At 34.7% G+C, this 27,594-nt stretch overlaps 1 protein-coding gene across 2 annotated transcripts in view; it reads left to right on the top strand.

Moving 5' to 3' along the window:
• PPP1R9A (protein phosphatase 1 regulatory subunit 9A) overlaps positions 1 to 27,594 on the top strand; it is a 306,866-nt gene that overhangs the window by 166,481 nt on the left and 112,791 nt on the right. For both annotated transcript variants that reach the window (XM_024767116.1, XM_024767115.1), the window contains exons 4-5: positions 2,428 to 2,548; positions 21,066 to 21,170. In XM_024767116.1, the coding sequence (XP_024622884.1) occupies positions 2,428 to 2,548; positions 21,066 to 21,170 (226 nt within the window). The remainder of the gene's footprint in view (positions 1 to 2,427; positions 2,549 to 21,065; positions 21,171 to 27,594) is intronic.

Here is a 27,594-nt window from a genome sequence, read left to right as displayed (position 1 = left end):
AATTTTCCAGTTAGAGCATCAAGAGGAGCTATGGAAGGAAAGAAGATAATTTTACTAAAGCCTGAGTCCAGGCAGGGAAAATGGATTTAAAAACTCAGATATAATTTTCATGCAGGTTATTTGCAGGAAGTAACTATTATATTTAACGGCATGATAGTACAGAGAATCAACATTTGAGGGGAACCCTTTCAATATACTGAGTATGGGAACTCAACATTGGCTTGACGCGTGATAATTCATAATGAAGAAAAAGTCCTATAAATACAATGAATATGAATAAGAATTCAGCTAACACTTAATACACACCAGAGATTTCATACAGGAGAGAAACCCTATGACATTTTTCAATGTGGAAAAGTCTACAGAGATCATCTCTTAAACTACACAAGAGCAAACACACTGGAGGAAGAAAAAAATACTTCTTTGAATGTAAACACTGGGAAGGCTTTTGGTCATCATTCATCCCTTTATCAACATGAACAAGTTCACACTCTAGAGAAACCCTATGAATATGATGAATATGTGCAATAATAATTCAGCAATACAGCTAACCTTCATATACATAAGAGAATTCATGTGGGAGAGAAGAAACTTTATACATGTGACCAATGAGGAAGAGCCTTCGCACAGATCTAACCTTCATGTGCGTAAGAAAACTCATTCTGGGGAGAAACTCGAAAACTGTAATGAATGTAGGAAAGTTTTTAGCAGGAGAATGCCTCTCGATGAACATGAATATCTATACTGGGGAAACGATTAGAATGTAATAAATATGGGAAATGACGTGTGCAAATATTCTAAATGTAAGGAAGGAAGGAAAGTCTCCAGTGATCACTCATTTAGTCAGCAGTTCTCACACTAGATACCTGTGCCTAGAATCAATGAGGACGTGCCTTCAGCTGGGGATCACGTCAGACATTTCCTCCAGGGAGAGCACTCTACATAGCTTTCTTTAGCACACAGCTGAGCAAACACATCACTTTTGCCAAATGACATACTTTTAAACATATGTAGAATAAAGATGTAGGATTATGAGTTGTACTTAGAAATACTTAAAGCAGAAGCTGGCAGTAACTAATAATCAATGAGATGAACCTTATTCAAAAAATTACTAGTTGAGGGCTTCCCTGGTGGCGCAGTGGTTGAGAGTCTGCCTGCCGATGCAGGGGGCACGGGTTCGTGCCCCGGTCCGGGAAGATCCCACATGCCGCGGAGCGGCTGGGCCCGTGAGCCATGGTGGCTGAGCCTGTGCGTCTGGAGCCTGTGCTCCGCGACGGGAGAGGCCACAACAGTGAGAGGCCTGCATACCGCAAAAAAAAAAAAAAAATTACTAGTTGAGAATACTTAACAAATTAAAGGTTATTGCTAAAAAGGCTTTTAAAAGCATCAAGTATTCTATTGAGCACATGAGCCCGTTTTCCTTTAACACTCCACCACTGCTGACTAGCCAATACCATCTATTTTTTATGCAGCTAATACACCATTACTATAAAGACTTTGAGACTATCAGAAAATAACTTTGAATGTTAACCAAAAAATGTGGAATGCACATAGTGTATCTTTTATTTCATTAATGTTAAAATATGTGTTCACAGAGAGGAGAATTGGAAATATGGATTTGTAAGTGAATTAAAAAACATGTTTGTCAGTATTGTTCAGAGGGCCAGTAAAATGGAAACAAAAGTGAATGCCTGTTAGTAGAGAAATGGTTGGATAAGTTACGACAGCTTCTCACCATGAAATATGCATTATAAGTGATTTAAGGCTATGTAAGTTGATATCCATGCGGTATCATTGGATTAGAAAAGTAAGCTGCAGAGAGAAGTAGGTATAATATGATCTTGTTTGTGTAAAGAAAATAAGAAGGAAAATTAAGCCATATATAATATGTATATTTAATTATATGCATATAATGTATATATCGTATCTGATGATACGTTTATATGCTTGTATAGTAGGACAGAGGAAAGTACTGAGAGACACATACCATCTTATTAACATGAATGGGAATATGGACCAAGTAAAAAAGAAAAGAAGACCGCATAAATAAAGGGGAAATTCCAGATATATTATGATCACATTTATTTAAATTATATATATATATATATATATATATATTTGAGGATGTATGGTCTGTGCTTAAAAATATTATTTAGTCAGGCAGACTGATTGCTCAGTAATATTACCTTTTTGAGGGATCACAATGGAAGAGCCACTGGCAGTAGTAAAATGAGACTAAACTAATGAGCCTTTTGAGGGGTCTAATTTGACATCCTTGCTCCCCAGCATAGAATAAAAATTCTGTCAGAGGAAGCATATCAATATAGTTCACAAAGAACAAAATTAAAAGCAGCAAATAGATCTCAGCAGCTAATTGTGGACGAGTGTAAAACTTAGGTTGTTTCATTTTTTTTTCCTTTTTCATAGATGAGGATGGACTTGGTATAAGTATTATTGGAATGGGTGTTGGAGCAGATGCTGGACTTGAAAAGCTGGGAATATTTGTCAAGACAGTGACGGAAGGTGGTGCTGCTCAGCGAGATGGCAGGTAAGCCAACTACTGTTGTTAATAACTCAGATCTCCTAGGAAATGTTTCTGGGAATTTCTTTCAATGGTAGCTTTCTTTTGACTTTTTAGAACAGAATTTCAGAGTGTGTCTCAGATGTGGAAAATGTTAAAACACTTGAATTACTTTCTGATTTGCAGGCAGAATACATTCCTTTAATGTATATTAGATAAATAGGTGGATGGATCTGTTATCTGTATCTGTCTTTGTATCTATCCATTCATCTATCTAGCCAGTGGAAGGTGAGCAGAATCATGGATGTGTATCACTTAAGAATATGTACTGTGGAGATCAGCATATAGTTTTCCCTTCAGAGGTATCAAAACAAATAATAATAGTTCTGGCACTTCTGAAAATGACAGAGGTAGGAGGGAAAATAGGAACTAATTCTGCAATGATGGTAATTCTGGAGATCAGTGTCTCTCAAAATGTGTTCTGTCTAAAAACACAGGTCCTTGAGTGCCACCTAAATCTGGAATTAAAATCTCTAGGAGAGGGTTAAACATCCACCTTGGGTAATTTGGATGCACACCAGAGCATCAGATGGGCATTGTTTTATGTCTTAGCTTTCATCATCTCAAGCTACAAGTATCTTTAAAGATTTGATTAATCCTGACCCTAGGCTCCTGATGCATCAAGTTGGGGCTGAAACAGAAATAAAAGTAGACTCAAAAATACGAGTGCCAAATTCAAAGAAATGTCATCTTATTTTTTTTAGGAACATTGAATAACGGGCTTTGATTTTTTTCAAGGTTTAAGTATGTATCACTTAACCAGCTTATCCAGAAATAATAAACCATGTTGAAAATTATTTGTGAACCTCCAATGAGACCAATAGTAGTATTATTTGTTTCATAATTTTAAAAACATATTTATATACACAGATGTTTCCCAAGAGGAACTAAATTGATTTATTTAAATAGAAAGGCACGCCTTCAGTACCATCTCTTTCTATGTGGTTTTAGGGACCACATCTTAGCCAGTAGCCTCATTTGTATTCCCATAACACTTGAACAGAGAAGGTCTGAAATGAATGTTTTGAGTGAATGTTCAGCTGAGTGAATGTTTATCACACTTAAAACAAAGAAAGTGAGATATTAATATTTTGTGTTTAAAAGTAATTTATTAAGTCTTCCTCCTTTTCAAAGTAGTTAAGGAAATAACCTCTTTGCCCCTTCAGTGAATTATATAATGGTAGTAGTAAATATTTCCTATTATTAATTTAGAACCTTTCTTCCAAGTGAGCTAAAATTTGTTTGTAAAATCTGTATCTTTTCTCTTCATGCTTTGTGAAAAACTTAAGTCATTCTAAAGTGATAGGAAATAATTCTTACTGTTAATATTCAAACATATTAAATTATTATAAATCACCTCTCAAGTAAATGAGCCACAAAGCCAAGCCAAACTACAAATTGATTAAAAAGCAAAAAAGTAGAGAATTTTGTATTCATCAGTTAGTCAATTCCCGTTGTTCTAAACTCAGAACTATTTGTTTTTCTGTCACTCATTTTTTAAATTAGATTTGTTTTCTATTAACCTATTTACTGATTTGTTCTCCCGTGTAGTTAATAATATTTACACTGATATGAGAACTTTGCTTTATCAGTCCCAGTGTGCATTTCCTCAGTCCTTCTAAATGAATGTTTACCTAGTACAGTAATCCTGCTGTTGTTATAATAGATGCTTAATAAATGCCTCAGTGAATATATTAAAGAAGACAACTTGATGTAATGAAATGAGCAGAATCTTTGGGATCATGTGACCAGGAGTCTTAATTTCATACCCTCTACTTACCAGCTAAGGGATATTGAACAAATTACTTAATTTTCAGGTTTCTACATTGCAGGATTTTTGTATGCATTAAATAAGCATGTATAAATAAAAAACCTTCCACAGTGCTGTTTGTGTATGAAGCTGTTCTTGACTGAAGTAGGCATAAGCTTGAAATTTATTAAAAATAGTTATTATGGGAAGTCTTATGAAAAACTATAGAAAGATGTACGAAATAGGTACAGAATCATAAGATTTTGGTGGTCAGAGGGACTTTAGAGATCTTTTCCATACCTTTCATTTTATATGAAAATTGAGTGTGTGTGTATTTGAAAATAAGTGGTCACATTATTACACCTATGGCAGTGTTCACATCTTTTATTGGGTTGGCCAAAAAGTTCATTCGGGTTTTCTGTAAGATGTTATGGAAAAACCTGAATGAACTTTTGGGCCAACCCAATAAATTATTACACTATTGTTACGACCATTATGGGTATGCTCATTTGCACAGTATTTTAATGTTTGCTATTTAAAAGGTATCAGTATTAAAAAACTACAAATGGAACACTTGGTTGCTGCCTCCAGTCAATAATCTTCTGAAGTTTTGTTATGTATACTTACTGACACAGAAAGATACTGTGTTAAGGATTCACAAAACAGTATGATTAATATAATGCCATTCTTGTGTGGATATGTTTTCTATTCTTTTCATCACTCCCCCCACCTCGCCCCCATCTCTCTCTGTCTCTCTCTTTTTTCTCTTTCTCTCTCTCAGAAAACCTGGATTTAATATACACCAAAGTGTTGAATGGCTCTAGTCTGTGTTTCTTTTTAAATTTCATCTAATATGGAATATTTAATTTTGTATAGAGAATATGTAATATTTTATATATTTTAACCTGCAACTAAAATTAATAAAGTGATCACCATGTGGCCTTGGGAAAGTTACCCTTCAGACCTTAGTTGTGGACAGAATTAAAGTTCTGGGTTAGATGTTCCTTTTAGCTTTAAAAGATTGAGTCTGTATTATAGCTTTCTGGCTTGCTTCTAGCTTCTTAATAACTCTACTTAAGAAAATGATTTCAATTTAATCTCAGATTTGGGCAAACTTCCTTCAAGGTATGTCAAATAAACAGGTATATAGAGAAATTCTTTTCTCCCTCCTCTGCCCGTCCCACCCACAATACAAGAAGCCATTTTTGTTGTGTTGCTTTTACCCCTTCCACATGTCTCATAAACTCATCACATTTTGAGTACTTCTAAAAATTTGCCATGGATATTTATCTCCAGTCATCTAGTATAGTTAAAAAGTTTTGAGTCTTACTTATTATTTGATATGATGTCTTAACATTCTAAATGTCTCTTCACATCTGTCTGTATCTTTTCATATGACACCTGAAACGTAGGGGGTGCTCAATAAATATTTGTTGAATGAGTGAATACCTGTGCTTTAATCTCTTTCAAGACATTTAGTACTGGGACCTAACATTTTTCTGTTCTTTTCTTCTCCTCCTTTTTTATGGGCTACTTTGCCTCTTATAGTTTATCTTGTAATTTAGCTGAGTGGCATGATAGCCATTTACACTTTCTGTGTTAGTTCTAAATTTTTATTAAAATAATACTAAATATATTAACCATTAGTTTTTGCTGCCATAATTTTATGAATGTACACAGGACACTTTAACACACTAATTATTTCTCCAGTCCTCTTTAATGAATCTATAAAGCAAAATGAATTTTATAATAACACAATTGAAAACGCTGATAGTAGAATAAATCATGTGGATGGTAACTGACAAAAGATATTAATAATGCTGGGCTAAAGAGGCAAATTGAAAATGCATTTAAAATCTGTTTTGTTTCTGGCTCCTTATGTTTGTTTCTCAAGCTTTTGCTTGAGAACACTGTCATTTTAGAACACTGTCCTGTTTATTTTTCAGTTTTTTGGAAAAGATAATCAAATTTGAACTTAAGGTGCAATGTAGTTTATCCTCATTCACGTGTTGGTTTAAATGATTTTAATCATTTTGAACAATCTTTCTGGTAACACTAACATATAAAACAGATGAAGAATCCTATTCTTCTGCTTACCCTGCAGCAAACTCTCCCTCCTTGCAGGACCTGTGTGTCCCCATGAGGTATCCTCAAGCCTGGGACAGCCCTGAGTAGGAACTTCTGTTTTCATGTGTCCATATATCCTAATTCCTTAGTCAATGGTTTCCTCTCTGCACACACACTCTTTTGTCACTCTTCTAATTAAGCATCTTCACCCCTTAGAGAGTTTTGGGATATTACTGCTCTGATATGTATTTTCATATGCATTTAAAACTTTGCTATCTAGCATTTTGGGGAAAACTCTGTGTTGTCCAGTGTTCATTAATGTTGCTTCAGCTCGTTTCCTTTTCATTCATCCTTGGTTGCTTTGTTGATATAAGCCCTGTGAGGTAGGATTTTTGTTTTTGTTTCCCCATCCCAGATACATCATGTCAATAAATAACTGCCCAGTAACACTAAACAAACTCCAGAGTACTCCAACTTAGATATTTTTACTAGCCTTACCCCCACTGATTCTGGTTTTTAGATTCAGAATTGAGGGATTTCAGAAATATCAGACTGAGGTCGAAAAGCAGTCCGTATTGCACACTTGTGTTTATGAGCACATGGAAACATTGAAGAAATGGCCAGGACTAGATGCCTTTTACAAACTAGCCAGCTGCCTTCCTGTAAATTCCATTCCAGTAGACAGTGTTTCCAGGGGAAAACAGGCTATTTCCTCTGCTATTCTGGAAAAAGTTTGGAAAGTCTGTTATCTGTATTCTTTCTACTCTGGGGTGGTCTAATGCAGAGAGCCGTCCATTTAATTTTTACCACCAGGACTCATCCTTTGTCTTTTCTGTGCTTCTGATTATGAACCAAGATTTGAGAGGTATTATCAACTACTACTAGTGAGATTGCATCTAAAAGTTACCTTCTCTCAGGGTAAGAGATTGAAGCAAAGTAGGTATCAGATGCCAGAAAACTTTTCCCTACCGTAATAACCACTTATGTAGTAAGTACCCTGCTGGTTCATGACCTTGTGGTTTGTAGGGTCAGTCCATGGTAGCAGTAACCCTGAACAGGTGCCCTTTTTTGTAACCGATATTATTTACTCCTATCACCCCTGTCCAATCGTTTCTACGTCTCCTCCTTCTTCTGCTCATTTTTACAGTTTCTTGAGTTTGTCTCCACATTAATCACCACACAACTTACCTCTAAAAAGTAAATTGAAATGCCCTTCAAATAAAATAGCAAACTCTGTAGAACTTCCCTCCCTCCCTCCCTCTTTTCTAATTTAAAGGTGGCTTTTATTTCCTTGTTGTAATTTTGTATCAGATTTTCAAATCCGTTCTTTAATGAATGTATCACTTTGAAATGAGAAAAAAAGTTTTAAAAATTAATACCCTTTTAATGAAAATAACAATCAAATATTATTGAGCTCTTTTTCATCCCCTTAATGCTTGCTGTATTAAGGCAGGCAGGAAGAATTATGTAGGATCAGAAACCTGCAATTTAATTGTGGGATGCTCCTTTCTTACACTGGGCTCTGAATGCAGAGAGCAAATTCAGTCAAATGTCTGTTGCTACTCTTCCTGTTGCATGGAATGCTTTAAAGCTCGACTATCTTCTTGTCTTCTCAGTGACCAGTACCAGTGTTCTTTTTTTTTTTTTTTTTTTTTTTTTTTGGTTGTGTTGGTTCTTTGTTGCTGTGTGCAGGCTTTCTCTAGTTGAGGTGATGAGGAGAGCGGGGGCGACTCTTCATTGTGGTGTGTGGGCTTCTCATTGCGGTGGCTTCTCTTGTTGCAGAGCATGGGCTCTAGGCGTGCAGGCTCAGCAGTTGTGGCTTGCGGCTCTAGAGCACAGGCTCATAATTTGTGGAGCATAGGCTTAGTTGCTCCGCGGTGTGTGGGATCTTCCAGTACCAAGACTCGAAGCTGTGTCCCCTGCATTGGCAGGCAGACTCTTAGCCACTGCGCCACCAGGGAAGCCCAGTACCAGTGTTCTTCATTCCTTTGTGGAGTCCGTATTTCCACCTAGCATCACTTTTCTTCTCCCTGAGGGACGTCCTTTATATCACCAGGTCTGCTGGTGACGAATTCTTTCAGCTTTGTTTATCTGAACAAGTCTTTGTTTCACCTTTGAGTTTTTAAAATATATTTTCTCTTTGTATAGGATTCTAGGTTGACAGGTTTTTTTTTCCATTTAGAACTTTTCCCAGATTTTTTTTCTAATTTTAGGCTCATGGATGTGCATGAACATAAGGACATTGACACAGTTGAATTAAGAAAATTAGGAAGTGCTATAATATAAATATCAATATTGTTTATTTTCTGCTTAAGTTAATGATAAGCGTTGTAAAATTTCTATTGAAAAACAGAAGCCCAAAACCATTTGTATGAGTTCTCCCATCCGTTACTTTTTTGAGAAAATGTCTTTTTGGTTTTGGGTTAAAAATTATAGATCTTTGAGTCCAGAACCTTTTGTCTAGTTATTTTATGGTTATTCACATATGCATCTTTAATAAAGAACAAGGGACTGTAATGCCTCAGTCTAGAGGAAAACTTTTTAGACTATTTCCACAGTCACTGTAAAATGCCATCATCAGTTGTCAAATAAGCATGTGCCAATTTTAGAGAACATTTTAGAGTTATAAATGTAATACATGTTCATGGTTGAAATTTTGGAAAATGTAGAAGAATGTAAAGAAGAAAATAAAAATCTCATGTAATCCCACCATGTAGAATTGACCACTCTTAAAATCCTGCTAGTGAATTTTCTTCCAGAGTTTTTTCTGTGCATATGCCTTTGTTTACTTACTTAACAAAGATTAAAATCAGTGAATATATAGCTTTATGGGGTTTTGTACATTTTATTCATCAAGATAATATTTGTTGAGTGCTTACTATATGTCAGGCAATATGCTGTGCTCTTTATATTTTGTATCTTATTTAATCCCTCTAATAGCTCTGAGTAAATACATAAAATTATTGTTATTTCTGTTTTAGATATAAGGAACAGTGGTTCCTCTTATATAGTCACAGCAAATAAGTGGCAGAGCCTGGCTATGAGCTTAGGATATCTTATTCCAGAGCCTATGCTCAAATAATATGTTATACTATATAACATTACTAAATACTTTTGTAACAATAGAATATATCTAAGGATATATTATGCTGCAGTATTATATATATGAACCATTTATTGTTCATATTGTTATACTAGTATGTTGTTTCAAGGTATTGATCAGGTTAGCATTTTTATATAAAAATCATTGTGAATATCTCTGATTATTTCTTTGAAAGTACTTCCTTGGAGCGGAATTACTATGTCAAAGTGCATTACACTTTAAATGCTTTAGAAACGCATTGCTAAAGTGCCCTTCAGGAAGGTTGTTCACTTTGTACTCCCCAGGAGTGTGTCGAACAGTAATCTACTGCACCCTTAAGATCAAAATTGAATATTGTGTTATAAAATCTTGAATAGTTTGATAATTTCTTGTTTTTGCATCTTTTAAGATGTTTACTGGATGCTTGTATTTCTTCCTTTTTTTTATAAATTATTTTCAGTGTGCTTTTTTCCTGTTGCCTTTTTTAAAACTGTGTTATCATTTGTTCTTTCAGTGCTAATCTTTACAAATAAGAGGTCCATACCAACTGGCTTTACTTCTTAACTGTAAGGAACTTTCTCCTCTACTCCCCCACTCTGATAACAAAAATGATCAAGTCCAATAAACAGATTTAAAGTGAAACTTTAAACTTAACACAGTAAAATTCTGTATTTAGTTTTGAGCCTTAATGTTCTGTCACATTTATTGCTTTAAAAATTATTTACCTACTTTTTGAGACATCTAAGTAACCGTTTTTTAGACCTAATCTTAAACTTCTCAGTGTCATTATAGTCATTTATTTCTAACGAGATCCATGTTCCTTTCCTTGATTTTTTTGTTTCTTTGTTTTTGTTGGTGTATGTGTGTGTGTGTGTGTGTGTGTGTGTGTGTGTATGTTTGTGAGAGAGAGAGAGAACGAGAGAGAAAGAGAGGCTTCCCAGGTTCTTCTTCTATATAGATACTCCTGTTTTTCACCCTGCATTGTAAGAATGCTTCTCTTCCAAGCTGAGCTTCTTGACCTCATTTTTGTATTCAGCCAATGAACTGATTTTTTTAAATGACTATGTAAATTACTCCCAAATTTGTATCCCAGTCTCAGTGCATGTAGACCTATTGATTTATTTCACGTATATGTTATTTTTATCTCAAATTCATCATAAAAGAAATTTAATTCCCCTTTTCCTTTTTCTTTTTTCTTTCCCTTGATGTGAACAACCTGTGTTTTCTGTGCTGATTTTGTTTTTCATCACTTTAGATGTAAATTTTCTAGTCATCTTTTGTTCTTTCATTTATTTTACCCATTAATATTTTATTGTATTGTATATTTTTTTTCTTTGGAATGTCCCTCAGATTCTTTTGTGTTCATTCTCTGGGCCACATCTCTGGGCCAGGCCTTTCTCTTATTCCTTGTGTCTGTGGGCTTCTTTTAGCTGATCTTTCCCATTTTATCCTTATCCTGGTCCCAAGATTATTCTTCTGCAACTGTCACTCTGTGCAGCGCTTTTGAATAACAGCATATAGTTGATCTACATTTTTTGCCAGTCATAACCCAGGATCTTGTTGACATTGGATACCAGTGTTATTTCTTAAGTACCTACTCTCTACTTTACTCAGGAAAAGTACATTATTGTCTTTGTTAGTTTCCTTCCCCAACCTCCTTGCACATCTGAGTCAAAATAATAACTACTAAAACTACAGTATATTAAGGCTGTATGATATGTCAATTACTGCCCTAATCCTTTTACATACGATTTTCTTTTTTTTTTTTTGGCGGTACGCGGGCCTCTCACTGTTGTGGCCTCTCCCATTGCGGAGCACAGGCTCCGGACGCGCAGGCTCAGCGGCCACATGGCTCATGGGCCCTCCGCTCCGCGGCATGTGGGATCTTCCCGGACCGGGGCACGAACCCATGTCCCCTGCATCGGCAGGCGGACTCTCAACCACTGCGCCACCAGGGAAGCCCTTACATACGATTTTTGCTGATCTTTACAACCAGCATACGTGGTAGTTATAGTAGACCTTCTCTAAACTAAGGATTAATTGTTTCAGGAATTCATAGTTGAAGAAACTTAAGGTTTTATAGAAGACTGTGGCGTGAGGTAAATGAGTGAAAGCATATAGATAAACTTTTGCTGAAATAAAACAATCAAAATGCATTGTAAAGAAAGAGACTATCAATTACACATTTTAAAATTTTGCTATAATAGGTATAGTATCCTTAATTTACATTTAATATTTTGCATACTACATACATTTAAATAGGATATCCCTTTCTAACCCCCATCCAGCATCAGGAAAATGGTTGTAAGTTTGTTCTACCTTATTGGTAGTGGTGTGCATTTTAAGTGGCATTTTTTTCCCCAACCCATCATCTTTTCTTCAAATACTCATTGCTTTTCTGGTTTTGTAAATTTGGAGTTGTTTACTACCAAGGTCTGGGACTCTATAGCTCAAGCCATCCATCTCTCTTATTCATTCTTAACTTTCACTATGCTTGCAAGATAGGAGGCTAGGTCTGGGTTTACTTTACCTCAGATTTCTTTCTCTCTTTCCAAGGCTCCTTTGCAGAAACTTTCACTCCCAGTCTGCCATCTACTTTCTCCTTCTTTTCTTTTTCTATCTTTCAGCAATTCCTTTCTGTGTTTCTCTACATCACACAAATTTAACAATATTAACAACATAGAGATGAGGAAACAGCAGTCGGGACTTCTTTTAGATTATGAGTAAGTGAAAGCTTGCTTTGGGATTGAAATTTAGATCTGAGTGTTCCAAGGTTCACGTTTTTTTCTTACTGCCGCATTTCCTTTCATCCTCTTCACCCTACCCAGAATCATATTTTTCTCAACATTTTATTACCTTCTACTTCAAGGCTAAGCTTAGTATCCAGTTCCTCGATGAAACCATTTAACTGCCATTAGTTGAGCCCAGCTGAACTCTTGGCCTCTGTACCCTTAAATGTAATAGACTGTAGCACATGCATTTGTGTTTGTTTTTCATCATGTTATCTGTATGGTGTATCCCTGGATTCATTGTTAAATCTATCTATCTATCTATCTATCTACATATATAACTGAATCACTTGGCTATACACCTGGAACTAACACAGTATTGTAAATCAACCAGAGTTCAATTTAAAAATGCAAAAAAATTTAAAAAGGAGTATCAAACAGTATCTGGTAGCATCAACATTACGTGGGGGTATAAAATATAAGATCTAGAAGAGGTTCAAGAATTTAAAAAATCGTTAGGCTTGGATAAGCAGATAATTCCTCAAAGAGAAGAGCTGGGCCTTTAGGAGAAGGCTTTTGAGAGGGTAGAGAAGGGATTTTTGGCAAATATTTTGTAAAAGGTACAAAAGCACAAATGTGAACAGTCTTTTCAGGGTATGGCTTATCTTAGAGCTTTTAGTTATGTGAGGATGTTGTTGGATAAAATATGAAAAATGTTGAGATGATATTAGGGATTGATGGTAATGTGATATTTGGTTAGATAAATAAAGGGAGACTTAACAGTGTTTATAGAATAGAAGGCTTAACATTGTTAAGAAGTCAGATGTCCCCATATTTATCTGTAGGTTCAAAGAAATACAATAAAAATCTCAGGAGACTTCTTTTTTTTGGTAGAAATTGACTAGCTGGTTCCAAAATGCATATGGGAATGCAAAGGACCTAGAATAACAATTCTGAAAAAGAATAAAGTTAGAGGACTAACCTTACCTTTCTCAAGACTTACTACAAAACTTCTGTAACCAAGGCCATGTGATATTGGTATAAAAATAGAAACAGAGATCAGGGAAGTAGAATAGAAAGTAAGGAAAGGATTGAGACAGGTATAGTCAGGTGATTTTCAGTAAAAGTGCCATGATAGGGCTTCCCTGGTGGCGCAGTGGTTGGGAGTCCGCCTGCCGATGCGGGGGACGCGGGTTCGTGCCCCGGTTCGGGAGGATCCCGCGTGCCGTGGAGCGGCTGGGCCCGTGGGCCATGGCCGCTGGGCCTGTGTGTCTGGAGCCTGTGCTCTGCGGCAGGAGAGGCCACGGCATTGAGAGGCCCACGTACCGCAAAAAAAAAAAGTGCCATGATAATTCAGTGGTAAAATGTACAATCAATAAATAGTCCTACAAGAATTAGATATCCAATGTTCTGTAATAACCTAAATGGGAAAAGAATTTGAAAAAGAATAGATATAGATTCAGTATATAACTGAATCACTTCACTGTACACCTGAAACTAACACAACATTGTTAATCAACTATACTCCAATATAGAATAAAAATTAAAAAAGAATTAGATATCCATATGGAAAAACAAAAAATCTGAACCACAAACCTTACCTCACCCTATATACAAATTAACTCAAAATTAATCATAGGTCTAGACATAAGAGTTCAAACCATGAAATCTCTTAAGAGAATACGTAGGTGAAAATCTTTGTGTCCTACCATTAAGTAAAGATTTTTGAGACAGGACTCAAAGCATGGACCATCAAAGAAAAAACTGATAAACTGAACATTATTAAAGTCAAAACTTTTGTTCTTTGAGAGGCACAGTTATGAAATGATAAAAGGAAGCTATATAGACAAGAAGAAAATATTTGTTAAACATTCATGTGAGGACTTGTGTCAAGAATATGAAGAACACTTACAACTGAATAACAAAAAGAACCACAACTCAATTTTTAAAATACAGATGAAAGATTTGAATGGTTATTTTGAAGAGAAAAATATATGAATGGTCAATAGCATATGAAAAAATGGTCAACATCATTCGTCAGTAGAGAATACAGATTAAAACTGCAGTGAGATACCACATCTACTAGAATGGCTAAAGATAAGAATGCTGACAATATAAAATGTTAGCAAGGATGTGGAGAAATGGAACACTCCTACATAGCTTGTGGGAACAAAAAATTTTTCAGCCACTTAGGAAAACAGTTTGGCAGTTCTTTTACAGTTTAACGTATACTTAACCTTTCAAGCCAGCAATTCTACTTGTTGGTATTTTCCGAGAAATGAAAATGTATGTCTACATAAAGACTTATATGTGAATGGCAACTTTATTCATAATAGACAAAATTGAAAAACAAATGTCTATCCTGTGCTTTACTCCATAGCTTCTGAATGAGAATTTTGGAGGAGTGCAACTTGAGGAATCTTTAATTTTCAAAATTGCTCCATTCTTCCATTGCAGTTAGGCAGTTTGGGAACTAGTGCCCTAGACTATCCTATCCAGCATGGTATGGCCACTGCTAGCTCATACTGTACTTTTGTGCAAATTTGAAAAATATATCTCTCCCCTCCTCCCTCCTAGGCACTAATCTAGTTTCTGTCTGTAGAGATTTGCTTCTTCTGGACATTTAATGTAAATGTAATCATATAACATGTGATCTTTTGTGATGACTTTTTTCACTAGTATAGTATTTTCAAGGTTCATTCATGTTGTAGCACCTATCAAATTTCATTTCATCTTATTGCCAAATAATATTCCATTGAATGCGTATGCCACATTTTGTTTATTCTGGCACCAGTTGATGGATATTTGGATTGTTTTTACTTTTTGGCTATCTTGAATAATGTTGCTTTGAGCATTCACGTACAAATGTTGTGTGGCCATGATTTCATTTCTCTTGAGTATGTAGTTAGGAGTGGAATTTCTGAGTCGTATGGTAACGCTAGGTTTAACCTTTTGGAGAACTGCTGGATGGTTTTCCAAAGCAACTGCATCATGTTATATTGCTACCAGTAATTTATGTGGGTTACAGTTTCTCCACATCTCATGAAAACTTGTAATCTGTCTTTTTTTTTTAATTGAAGTATAGTTGATTTACAATATGATAGTAGTTTCAGGTGTACAACATAGTGAATCAATATTTTTATAGGTTATGCTCCATTTAAAGTTACAATCTGTCTTTTTAAAAAAATTTTATTTTACACTGGAGTATAGTTGATTAACAATTTTGTGTTTAGTTTCAGGTACTACCTTTCTTTTGATCATAACCATCTTAGTAGGTGTGAAGAGGGGTCTTATTTTAGTTTTGATTTATATTCCCCTGATGGCTAATGATGTTGAGCACCTTCTTCATATGCTTATTTGCCTTTTGTGAAACTTCTTTGGAGAAATACCTATTCAGATCCTTTGCTCACTTTTTGAAATTGAGGTATAATTGACATATAACATTATATTAGTTTCAGGTGTACAACATAATGATTTGATATTTGTATACACTGTGAAATGATCACCACAATAAGTCTAGTTAACATTCCATCACCAAATGTAGTTACAAATTTTTTTTTCTTTTTTTTTCTTGTGATGAGGACTTTTAAGATCTACTCTCTTGGCAGCTTTCAAATAGGCACTACAATATTATTAACTATAGTCACAATTCTGTACATTACATCCCCATGACGTATTTATTTTATAGCTGGAAGTTTGTATCATTTAACCCCCATCACCCAGTCTGCCCATCCCCTATCCCCTACTCTCTGGCAACCACCAATCTGTTCTCTGTATCTGTGAGCTGGTGGGTTTTCTTGTTTTGTTTGTTTGTTTTGTTTTTTAGATTCCACATGTAAGTGAGATCATATGGTATTGAATACTTTTCTTTGACTTATTTTTAAGTTGGGTTGTTTGTCTTTTTATTATTGGTTTGTAACTGTTCTTTATAATATTCTAGATACCAGCCCCATATAAGATATATGATATTTAAAGTTTTTCTTCCAATCTATGAGTTACTGCAAATTAAAACCATGATAAATATCATTAGATACGTATTAGAATGGCCAAAATCTAAAATGCTATCAACATGAACGCTGATGAGAATGTGAAGTAAAAGGAGCTCTCATTCGTAATTTTGTGCTGTTATCATTTCAAACTGTACAAATGGCAAATGGCTTCTTAACTGTCTCATGATTTCAGTCTCTCTCTTCACTGTCCTTCTCTTCCTTTACCCCTAATAGAGAAACATATTAGCAGTTCTCAAATATATGAAGGGCTATCATGGAGAAAGGAATTGACTCATTCTATGTAACTCTGGTAGTAGAAGAACTACACTCTTTTCTTCTAAATTATATTTTGAGTAAGTCCTTCAAAACTCAGTAAGTTTTGGGCTTCCCTGGTGGCACAGTGGTTGAGAGTCCGCCTGCCGATGCAGGGGACACGGGTTCGTGCCCCAGTCCGGGAAGATCCCACATGCCACGGAGCAGCTGGGCCTGTGAGCCATGGCCACTGAGCCTGCGCGTCCGGAGCCTGTGCTCCACAACGGGAGAGGCCACAGCAGTGAGAGGCCCGCATACCGCAAAAAAAAAAAAAATTTTGTCAAAATGCAGCACATTTTATAGCATCTTTCTGGCCCCACATGGTATAAACCAAGGTAAATAAAAATCGCTTCTTTAAACCTTCCTCAGCTTTCTCCACACGCTCAAGTTTTGATCTTCATTATGTTCTTTCATATTCTAAAACAGGCTGATACTTTTGGACTAAATTGCTATTCATTCTCTTGAAAAACAGAAATTCATTCCATTACCTTACCTACTCATTTTTTTTTCTATCGCATTGCTGTTAGCATAGTCTTAATTACTCATTTTAAATTTAACTCATAGTCTGCCTAACCACCTTCTAGAAGCAACCTTCACTCATAGATAGAAAGTTGATAATAATCACCTATCATACACAAGCAATTTAACAGACTAACAAATACATTTTTCTACAGCCACATGCACTATTTTTACATATTCTTAAAGTGCAAGAATAAACACGTTCATTAACATGATGCAAAGTTATATTAACTTTGTAACATTTTAACATAAGGAGAGTTGTATATATTAAAAGCTTTATGACCAAGGTTTTGGAAATAACTAAGAATCCTGGAAATCGTGTTTTAAGCTGACACTCTATAAAACATAATTACCATTGATATAAAAGTTTGTTAGTATTATGATTCAGTTTAGTTGAGCACAATTTTATATTTTTTATGCTTTTTAAACTTTATGTAGAGGTACTTAATTTATCTGATCTGTATTTGTATCAGAATTTTAGGAAGTTCAGATTAACTGGTCTCTTCAGAAAAATACAAACCCACACCTTTACAAAATCATGGAGAAAACATAGATAGGTATTTTAAACCAAAATTATTTAGTTAGTCTTATTTGTCCAAAGACTCACTTTTATTACATGAACTTGGTCTCTTATATGAAAATACTTCTGAACTTCTAGCAGAATCTCCAAGAAGGATTTTTTTTCTTAAACGTCTAGCACATTTAAACTCTCATTAGATACTAAAATATAAGATTTATGAAAGTGCTTATTATTCTCTATGAACCAATTAGATTTTCGCTCCTTTAATTTCAGAGGCTTTATAATTTAGTTTATTAATACCCTTCTAAGTTAGGAACATACTTCATACGCACACAGTGAGATCATGGGTTCTCTCAATTACAGCAGCACAGAGAATTTGTAGCCTCAGTTCTGCAACTTCAGAAACAGGTTAAGTAATCCAAGAAACAAAAAACTCACTAGTCAAGATTCAAAGGGCTTTTTGCTTTCTAGTGTTCATGAATTTTTTTTAATGAAATAGTTTGAGATCACAAATAGACAAAGAAATTAAAGGATAGCAACTCAAATTCTTTATCTTCTCTTACATGGGAGATAACAGATCCCCGTAATCCCATTAGAAGTCTCAAATGGTCGGATTATGAAATTACACTCCCAGTCATTTCTTCTACCAGTGGGGAATTATTTATTGTTGTTGTTGATGTCGCTGTTATCTAGTACAAACTAGGTCCAGAACCAACATGGCCAAGAACCAAGAAAAAAAAAGTCAAAAGTACTGAATTAGAAAAAAACATGATAGCAAAGATAAAGTTCCGTTGCTGCGTTAGACTAACTCTGGGGACAAAACAAAAGTCCATGAATGCATTTCTGTGGTAACACAATTGAATTAGTTTTGTGAATCCACTCTGGCCTCTTATGGAAACTCCAAAGCTATTACAGGCTAATATTCAGAGTTTAGCAGATGACTTTCATAAATATAAAACGTACATGTATCAGACTTTATTCAACTCACTAATTAATGAGAGAACCAGTGAGATGGTAAGTGTGGTTCAAAGAACATTTTAGGAGTAGGTGTTTACATGCAAGTTAATAAAGTAATGTTAGAATAACATTGCTAAGATAGATACAAAGCCAGTTAATATTCTACAGGGAAATAAACCATGACCTATGGGATTATCTTTAATAACAGAAGAAAAGTATCTGATTTTATTTAGGACAAAAGTCTACAAATTAACGTTCTACTTTAGTATGTCTCAGACTTTTAATCAATTTTAAAAACAGTAGATCAATTAAAATACATTCCCCCAAATTATCCTTGGTTGGGCCTGTTTAATAATGTATGTACATGACATTGAAACAACATACTGCCTCTCCTTTGGTTTTTATTTCCAAGCTTTAAATAACTTTTCTTAATACATAGCAACAGCATGTGATATATACAACATCTGCTCAAGATAATTATAGTAGCAATTAATTTTTATTGATGGGAAGAATCAATATGATAAAGATTCAGTTTTTCCCAAACTAATCTTAGAAATCAGTATAATTTTATTAAAACTCCAAAAAATGTTTTTAGAGAATTTGGCAAGTAAATCCAAAACAAACTATGAAAAGAAAAAGCCCAAGAAGAGCTCAGAAAATTTTGAAGACAATGAACTAGGTAAAGGGAATTACCCTATGAAATGTCAAAACTAATTATGAAACAATGTAAGTGTGCAAAAATAGACAGTCAAGTAGAAACCACATTGACGCACATTTGAAACCTGACAGGGGCAGCACTGCAACTCAGTGGATAAAAAGTGGACTATTAAATGTTGTTAACCCAATTGTTTATATACTTGGAAAAAATAAGAAGATTGTTAACACATATCATAATAAAAAATTATTTACAGGTGGATAACTAAAAATGCAGAAAAGCAAAATTAAAGACCTTTAAAAGAAAATATAGAATGTTTTTATAACCTTGAGGCAGAAAGGGATTCCTTAAACAAAACACAAAAACTACCTAATATAAAGCCAAAATTAAAAATATGATTATATTTTTAAAAACTGTTCTTCTTAAAACCACCATTTCCCTCAAAAATGTGAAAAGATGACCTACAGATTGGGCCAAAGATATTTGCAACATATTTAATTAAGAAAGTGTTGGTATACAAGATAAAGACATCTTATATAAATCTATGAGAAAAAACACTCAACAAAGATTGGTAAAAGGTTCTAACAGTTTTCAGAAGGGGACATTATGACTCATAAACTTACGAAAAAACATTGAACCGCACTATAATCGGGGAAATGCAATTAAAATCACATGATACCTTTTTACAATTATAAGTTTGGTGGTATTTAAAGGGTCTGAATATACCAAGTATTGGTGAGGGTGTGGAGAGACTCAGAACCTCTCTACAGTGCTGTTGGGAATTTGCACTGGTATAAGCATTTTGAACTGAAATGTGTCCGTTTGCCAAAGTTGAAAATGCCTGTGTTCTTTGACTCAGAAATTCTGTTTCTAGCTATATATCCTGGAGAAACTCACACATGTACGTAAGGAGACATATGAAATTAGTTATTACATCAGTATTCATAATAGCTAAAATTCAAAACAATACAGTGCCCATCTGCAAAATAATGGATGAATATATTTTAGAATATTCATGAAAGATAATACTATATGCTTGTTAAACTAGGTTATCACTTACCGACTTCTGAATTAAGTTGGCTTCCTATTTAGACCTACCAGAACAGAGAATAAAAATACTGCCAATCCAAAAAATAAATAAATTAATTTAATTAAATTAAGTAAAATAAAATGAACTAGCTAGAATTGTATTTATAACCATGGATAAATCTCATATATAATGTTGAGTGAAGAAAACTAAATTGTAGAAAGAGAGGTATATTTCATAACGTTTGAAAACTGCAAATGTACACATATTGTGCCTCTTCACGTGTATGTATTATTTATATTTCAAAGCATCAGTAGAAAGGCTAAGCATCAAAATTAATGATAGTTACTCCTGTAGAAGCAGAGAAGGGAATAGAATTGAAGACAAATAATAAAGGGGCTTTGGCTTTTTTGTAATATTGTTTTTAGAAAAAAGTCTGACTCAAATATTGCAGTGCCGGGATTTGATAAAGTTGGGTGTTGGGTACATGAGTGTTTATTATCTAATTCCCTCTGCATTTCTCCATGATTGAAATACTTCATTTTGAGGAATAAAAAATGGTATATATAAAACATGTATATAACTTTAAAGGCATTATATGATAAACTACAATAATACTATATATAGCTCCTAGACATAAATAAATATACATACACACACACATACACTCATGTATTTCTGTTTTTCAAAATAATTTTTCTGTTTTTCAAAATAATTTTTAAAAAACATTAAGCTTTTGACTAAGATCTGGAACTTGGAGACAAATTTTGAATCAATAAGAGTATCTTGAAAATCAATTTTGTCAACTCATTTATTGGGAATGGTAATATATTATCGGAAAAACTAATTGTGGGTAATTTTTTCCCTCTTCCCAAAGAATACAAGTCAATGACCAGATTGTGGAAGTGGATGGAATCAGCTTGGTGGGCGTCACACAGAATTTTGCTGCAACAGTTCTCAGAAACACCAAGGGCAATGTCAGGTATGTGGCTTGAGACGTACAATTGGGTTACTTGATATTTTGTTGAATTTTAGTTTTCTCTCTAACTGTACCTATAATTACAGGAAGGATTTTATCTAAATACTAAAAACTTGCCTTTAGTTTAAAATTTTTCCTTCTTTATTGTAATTAGTTCATAAATGTAATTTAAAACTAAAAATTATAGTATTCTAGAAAGACACAAAGATATGAAGTGTACAGTGTGAATCAATATGGTTAATTACCAAGCTATGTTAGTTTGTCTTATTGCTAACATAGCAGTAATTTCTAGGAAGATAGAATTTCTCAATAAATATGAATTAAGACTCCAAATCCTTTCAATAAAACCAGTTACACAGTAAATTGAAATTGAAATGATGATACATATATCCAATGATACATGTTACTAGACAAGCAGGCTGAATGATAAATCATTAACCTTAAAAGGTTAATAAATGCATTTTCAAATCTCTTTATTGTTTTAAAGAATCAGGAAGGACTAATCTTTGGTAAACTATAACTTTTCCAACTTAATAGGACAGAGGGTACATTATTTTGGACCTTAAATTTATATCCAACCCTGGGGTCCTGAAATTTGTAGCTTGGAAAACAAATAAAGTAGTCCTGAGCCAACTAAGGTCAAGGTTTGAAATCCATTTTATTTGGTCGCAGGGTACTTATTTTTTAATATAGTATTGCTTATGCCTTATACTTTTCCATAAATCCTATAAAGGAACACATAAGAGGACATTATTTACTGTGTGTAGTTATGAAAGTGTTTTAGTGTTATCATCATCAAAATGAAACTGCCAAATATTCTGAAAATATCGATTAGTTAATATTGCTATAAAGAGAGTAACATTAAGATTTTATTGCAGCATATATATTTATTTATTTATTTATTTATTTATTTAATTTTTTTTTGCGGTACGCAGGCCTCTCACTGTTGTGGCCTCTCCCTTTGCGGAGCACAGGCTCCGAATGCCCAGGTTCAGAGGCCATGGCTCACGGGCCTAGCCGCTCCACGGCACATGGGATCTTCCCGGACCGGGGCACGAACCCGTGTGCCCTGCATCGTCAGGCAGACTCTCAACCACCGCGCCACCAGGGAAGCCCTATTGCAGCATATTTTATGTTGCACAAGCATGGGTTTAGGTTTTATAATTTAGACTTTTTCAATTGGAAAACATCCTTTAACAATGAAAGGAGTGTTTAAAGAATGCAACCTAAATGACTTCTGTGGATGCTATTTTAATGCTTCAAGAATACCCGTCATCCTAAGAAAAGTATGTAAAATAATTGGAAAGAGTGCAGGGAAAACTGTCTGATGTACTCTCAGAGCTGCACGGGTGAGCCCCTCAGTAAATGTGATTGTCTCTGCAGAATTGCTGTCTGTCCTTGAGACAGCACTTCTCTGTGTCAGTGAAGAACTTGGTTTTGAAGCTGCTCATTACACTCTGCAGTGAATTTTAAAGTGAAATAAAGTAAGAAATATGTTCAACTTATAAGAACATTTCTCATTTGGAAAAAAGTTTGTAGTTACATGAACTCATAGCCATCCCTTTCTTTCTCTTCATAATTTTGTGCTCATTTCAAGCCTTGTACAGATGGCGAATGGCTTAACTGTTTCATGATTTCAGTCTCTTTCTTTAATCTGTCCTTCTCATCCTTATCCCTAATGGAAGAACATAATAGCAGTTTTTAGGGCTATCATGGAAAAAGGAATCGACTCATTCTACATAACTCTAGTAGTAGAACTAAGACCTGTGGGTGGAAATAATAATTCTGCATTCGTTATGTCCCTCTCTTCTTTAGAAACCTTCAGTGGCCCTCCATTCTGTGCAGAATCTAAGTTCTTATCCTGGTATTAAAAGTCTTTCATCCCCGGTCTTATCTCTTACCTCTCCCTATATTCATGCGCTAGTACAGTCTTAACTAATGTAGTCATCATCCTTCAAACATGACTTGTGAATTATTGTTTTTGTGCCTTTCTATCATTCTTTCTGTTTAAAATACTGTCTGCTGGTTACAACCTACTTATCTTGAGGAACATATTTTAGCTCCTTTGCCCTTCAAGAAATCCTCCTTGATCTCCCTATCCCCTAGTGATTTCTTCATCCTGGTAACATTCATCATTCATACCACTTTTTTGACCTTGAGGTTACAGAACATTCCACTTTAATTTTTTAAAGGCATACATTTAATTTCCTCATTCACTTTGCAAAAATCTTCATATCAAAATGGGACCCTAGGGCTTCCCTGGTGGCGCAGTGGTTGAGAGTCTGCCTGCCGATGCAGGGGACACGGGTTTGTGCCCCGGTCCGGGAGGATCCCACATGCCGCGAAGCGGAGGGCCCGTGAGCCATGGCTGCTGAGCCTGCGCGTCCGGAGCCTGTGCTCCGCAACGGGAGAGGCCACAGCAGTGAGAGGCCTGCGTACTGCAAAAAAAAGAAAAAAAAACAAGATCCAAAAACTAGACCCGTATTTTTAATGAATCATTTTAAACTGAGGGTTTAAAACATGTATGGTTCTATATTTTTTATTTATTGGTGAGCTAGCTATCACATTTAGTGCTTACTAAAATTTATTTTTTAAAAGGGATATGTGAAAAATCACTAAATTTAGTTTGAATTTTTCTAACTACTAAGCACAGATCTGGAAGGAATGTATGAAACTCATGGCTTTAAAGAGCCAGGAAGGGGAAAGATAAGAAACGAATAGTGTTAAGGAAATCGAAGCTGAGATTTGGAGGTGATTATATTTTAAGTACTGGAGATAGATTTTTAAATTTATTTCCTGGAAATGCATATGAAATTGGTGCCAGCATTTGGATATAAATCAAAATCACACAATGAAGTTCTTTTGACTTCACCCACACTTATAGAGAATCACTTTTTATCTGACCATAGTCTGCTTTATTTTATTAAACTTTGAATTGTTACACCTGAATTTGTGAACTAACAGTACTAATGAAAACCTCCTTGGTGTGCCATTTTTGACACACCAGAGAAGTTATAAGACAAGTATTTTAATATGATAACTTCCAAGGGCATATGTGTTTTTCAACCCTACATCTTTTATATGAGTTAAAGCATATTAGTCCACTGTGAGTAAGTGGTTCAGCTCAAACCAGGCTATGTTCCTGGGGCATTAGAAGCCCAGGCCTGGCTGAAAGCATTGGAAAACCATTATTATTTCCTCAATTTTACTGATATCATTTAAAACTAAGTAATCATAGTGAGATCTTGGTGAGTACTATGCTAACCATGTTAATTCCTTTAAGTAATTGATTAGGGAAAGGACTTAGAGGACTCAAATAGTTTATACTCAGAAATGATATATCACAACAACAGCAGGAGAAAGATAAGCATTGAAGGAGTGGGCATGGAGGAATCAGACAGTCTTCGTTATCATCCCTCCACTGGGTTTCACAGGACTTGTTGATCTCCAGATTTTAAACCACCATGGGCATGGGCGTGGTACCAAGAAGCCCAAGTCTTTGTGTGGTACGGGACTCTCATAGTGTTGAGATTTCAGTTTCCCCCAAATCTGCAGATTAAAGCACAATCACAATGAAAATCTCAGCAGGCTTTTTTGGGGAAAGTAACATTTTTTTTTTACAAAGAACAAAGTTGAAGGACTTCCACTGTCCGAAAACTACACTAGTTACAGCAGTCTGGTTTAAGCATAAGGATAAAAGTATAGATTAATGGAACAGAATAGACAGTTCTAATATAGGCCTGCACAGACATAAACAACTGATTTTTGACCAATGCACCAAGGTAATTCAATGGGGGGAATTATAGTCTTTTCAACAAAAGGTGGTGGAACAATTGGAAAACCACATTTAAAAAAAAAAAAACTTGACCTTCATCCTACAGTGTGTACAAAAGTTAACTCAAGATTGATCATAGACCTTAGTGCAACAGCTGAAACCATAAAATTTCTAGAAAACAGGCAAAAGTTTTATGATCTTGGGTTAATCAAATATCTTTTAGGACACAAAAGCAAGAAATTTAAGAAAAAGAAATGATAAGTTAAACCATCAAAATTTAAAACATTTGTTTGAAAAATACCCTTAAAATAAAAAAGCAAGCTACTGACTAATATTTGCAAAACAATTATCCGATAAAGCACTGTTATTTAGAAGATATGAAGAACTCTTTATAATTCAATAAGAAGATACATAACCCTGTTGAAAACCTGCAAATCAATTAACGAGAGACTTCACTGAGGAAGATATACAGTTAAGCTCATGAAATGCTGCTCAACACCATTAATCATTGGAGAAATGGAAATTAAATCCACAGTGAGGTACAACTACACACCCACTAGAATGGCTGAAATTTAAAAGACTGATACTGCTGTGCATTGACAAGGATGTAGAGCAACTTTAATATAACATCCTTTCATTTCTGGTGGGAATGCAAAATAACACAGCCACTTTGCAGAACAGTTTGACAGGTTCTTATAAAGTTAAACGTACACGTATCATACCAGCCAGCAGTTCTACTCTTAGCTATTTACTCAAGAGCAATAAAAACATGTATCTACCCAAAGTCTCATACTTGCATATTCATAGGAGCTTTATTCAAAAAAGCTCCAAACTGGAAACAACTCAAGTGTCCTTTAACTGATAAATGCATCTACAAATTGTATTATATTCCATACCATGAAAGATTTCTTAGCAATACAAAGGAGTGAGCTGCCAATATATTTAGCACCATGTATGACTCTCAAAACTATTATATTGAGTAAGAAGCCAGACACAAAAGGCTTTACACTGCTTGAATCCATTTAAACTGCAAAGAAGAAAGAGGGAACATTTTTGGGGTGACAAAATATTCTATATTGTGCTTATTGTGTTTGTTATACGACTGTATATATATTTTTCAAAACATATAATACAATTTAAATTTGGTAAGTTTTGTTGTATATAAACTTCACCTCAGTAAAACTGATTCTTAAAATATGTGATAATAGTTAAAATTAACTTAAAAAGTGCTATGCTAACTAATTGTATTGAGGTGATGGTGATTTGGGAAGGACTATCATGTTTCTTTAAGAAAGGCAGATGTAGTCAAACAATTTCATTAACAATATGTAGATTTTATTGTGCTGTATACTTTTATTTTTAGAATATTTTGTTACTGAGTTTTTACCAGAAAAAATATATCTATATAAAATTCTTTATTATGTATGGACCCTTTTCCTTATTCAAACATAGACTTGCAACGTGACTTTTAAGAACTCATGTTTTTGGGTCTGTAGCTTTAAGTGGGACCTTACCTATCTTATTTACTACTATGTGCCTGGCATAATTGGTGTACCTATTGTTGCATAACATATTACTCCCAAATGTAGCGACTTGAAACAGCAACTTTTTTTATCTCAGTTTCTGTGATCCACTTCCCCGCTTTCTCATGAGAGCCTCTCTACAGGGATGCCTCACAACATGGAAACTAGATTCCCCAGAGGGAGCGATGCAAGGGAGTAGCCAAGATGCAATCTGCCATCTTTTCATAGAGCCGAAGTGACATTCCATCAGTTCTGTATTTTATTTGATATAAGTGAGTCAAAAAGTCCATCCCACACTCAACGGGAGAGAATTACACAAGACATAAATATAAGAATACAGAGATTACTTGAATCCATCTTAGAGGCTGCCTATTATGTAGTGATCAGTAACTAGTTGGATGGATGGACAGACAGATGGATAGACAGGCAGACAGATTAATGTTATACCATAATATAATTTATGTTTAACATTGCTTACCTTAAGAACCCTGAAAACCTTGAGACTATTTAAGAAAGACTGACCTTTGGATGGTGAGAGATCTAAACATTTTTCCTTCTATACATAAAAGATTATACAAACTTTTGCCTAAAATATAGAAAAATTTTAAAAGACGTGGTAACAATTGTCAAGCATTTGAAAGAGTGAACTCTGGAACAAGGATGAGTTGTTTTTATCTCCAGACAGCCTTCCTAGTACTGAAAGGCAGCTGTTATAGGAAAGTGATGCTATAGAAGAGATTGTGCTTCAGTATGAGAAATTTCTAATAAATTTTATGTTTGCTCTTCAGTGCCGTTCACATTAAGCTTTAAATGCTGCTACTTGTGCTCAATCACTAAGCACTCATGCTTTTATCCCCAGTGAATGTATTTAACAACTTTCTGACATCAAGTCATATAACACTTCTGGAGGTCAGGATTTTATAGGAACTATAGTTACACACAATAGAAAATAAATTAATGTGAGGATGTTAAATATTCCTCTGTCCTTTTTGGAAGAGGTTATGATATTCAAAAGAAAATATAAGTGAATGGTAAGTGACTTTTTTATAGCTATGCTCATGTTTATTTTGGATTCACCCCTGGGCATGTAATTTCTAAGTATGGAAGTTTTAAAATATTCTTCTTTATG

Source organism: Neophocaena asiaeorientalis, unplaced genomic scaffold, assembly GCF_003031525.2.
Source record: "Neophocaena asiaeorientalis asiaeorientalis breed wild unplaced genomic scaffold, Neophocaena_asiaeorientalis_V1.1 scaffold70, whole genome shotgun sequence".
Lineage (NCBI taxonomy): Eukaryota > Metazoa > Chordata > Mammalia > Artiodactyla > Phocoenidae > Neophocaena > Neophocaena asiaeorientalis.
The sequence above is the reverse complement of the archived record's forward strand: the minus strand, read 5'-3'. Positions and strand labels throughout refer to the sequence as shown.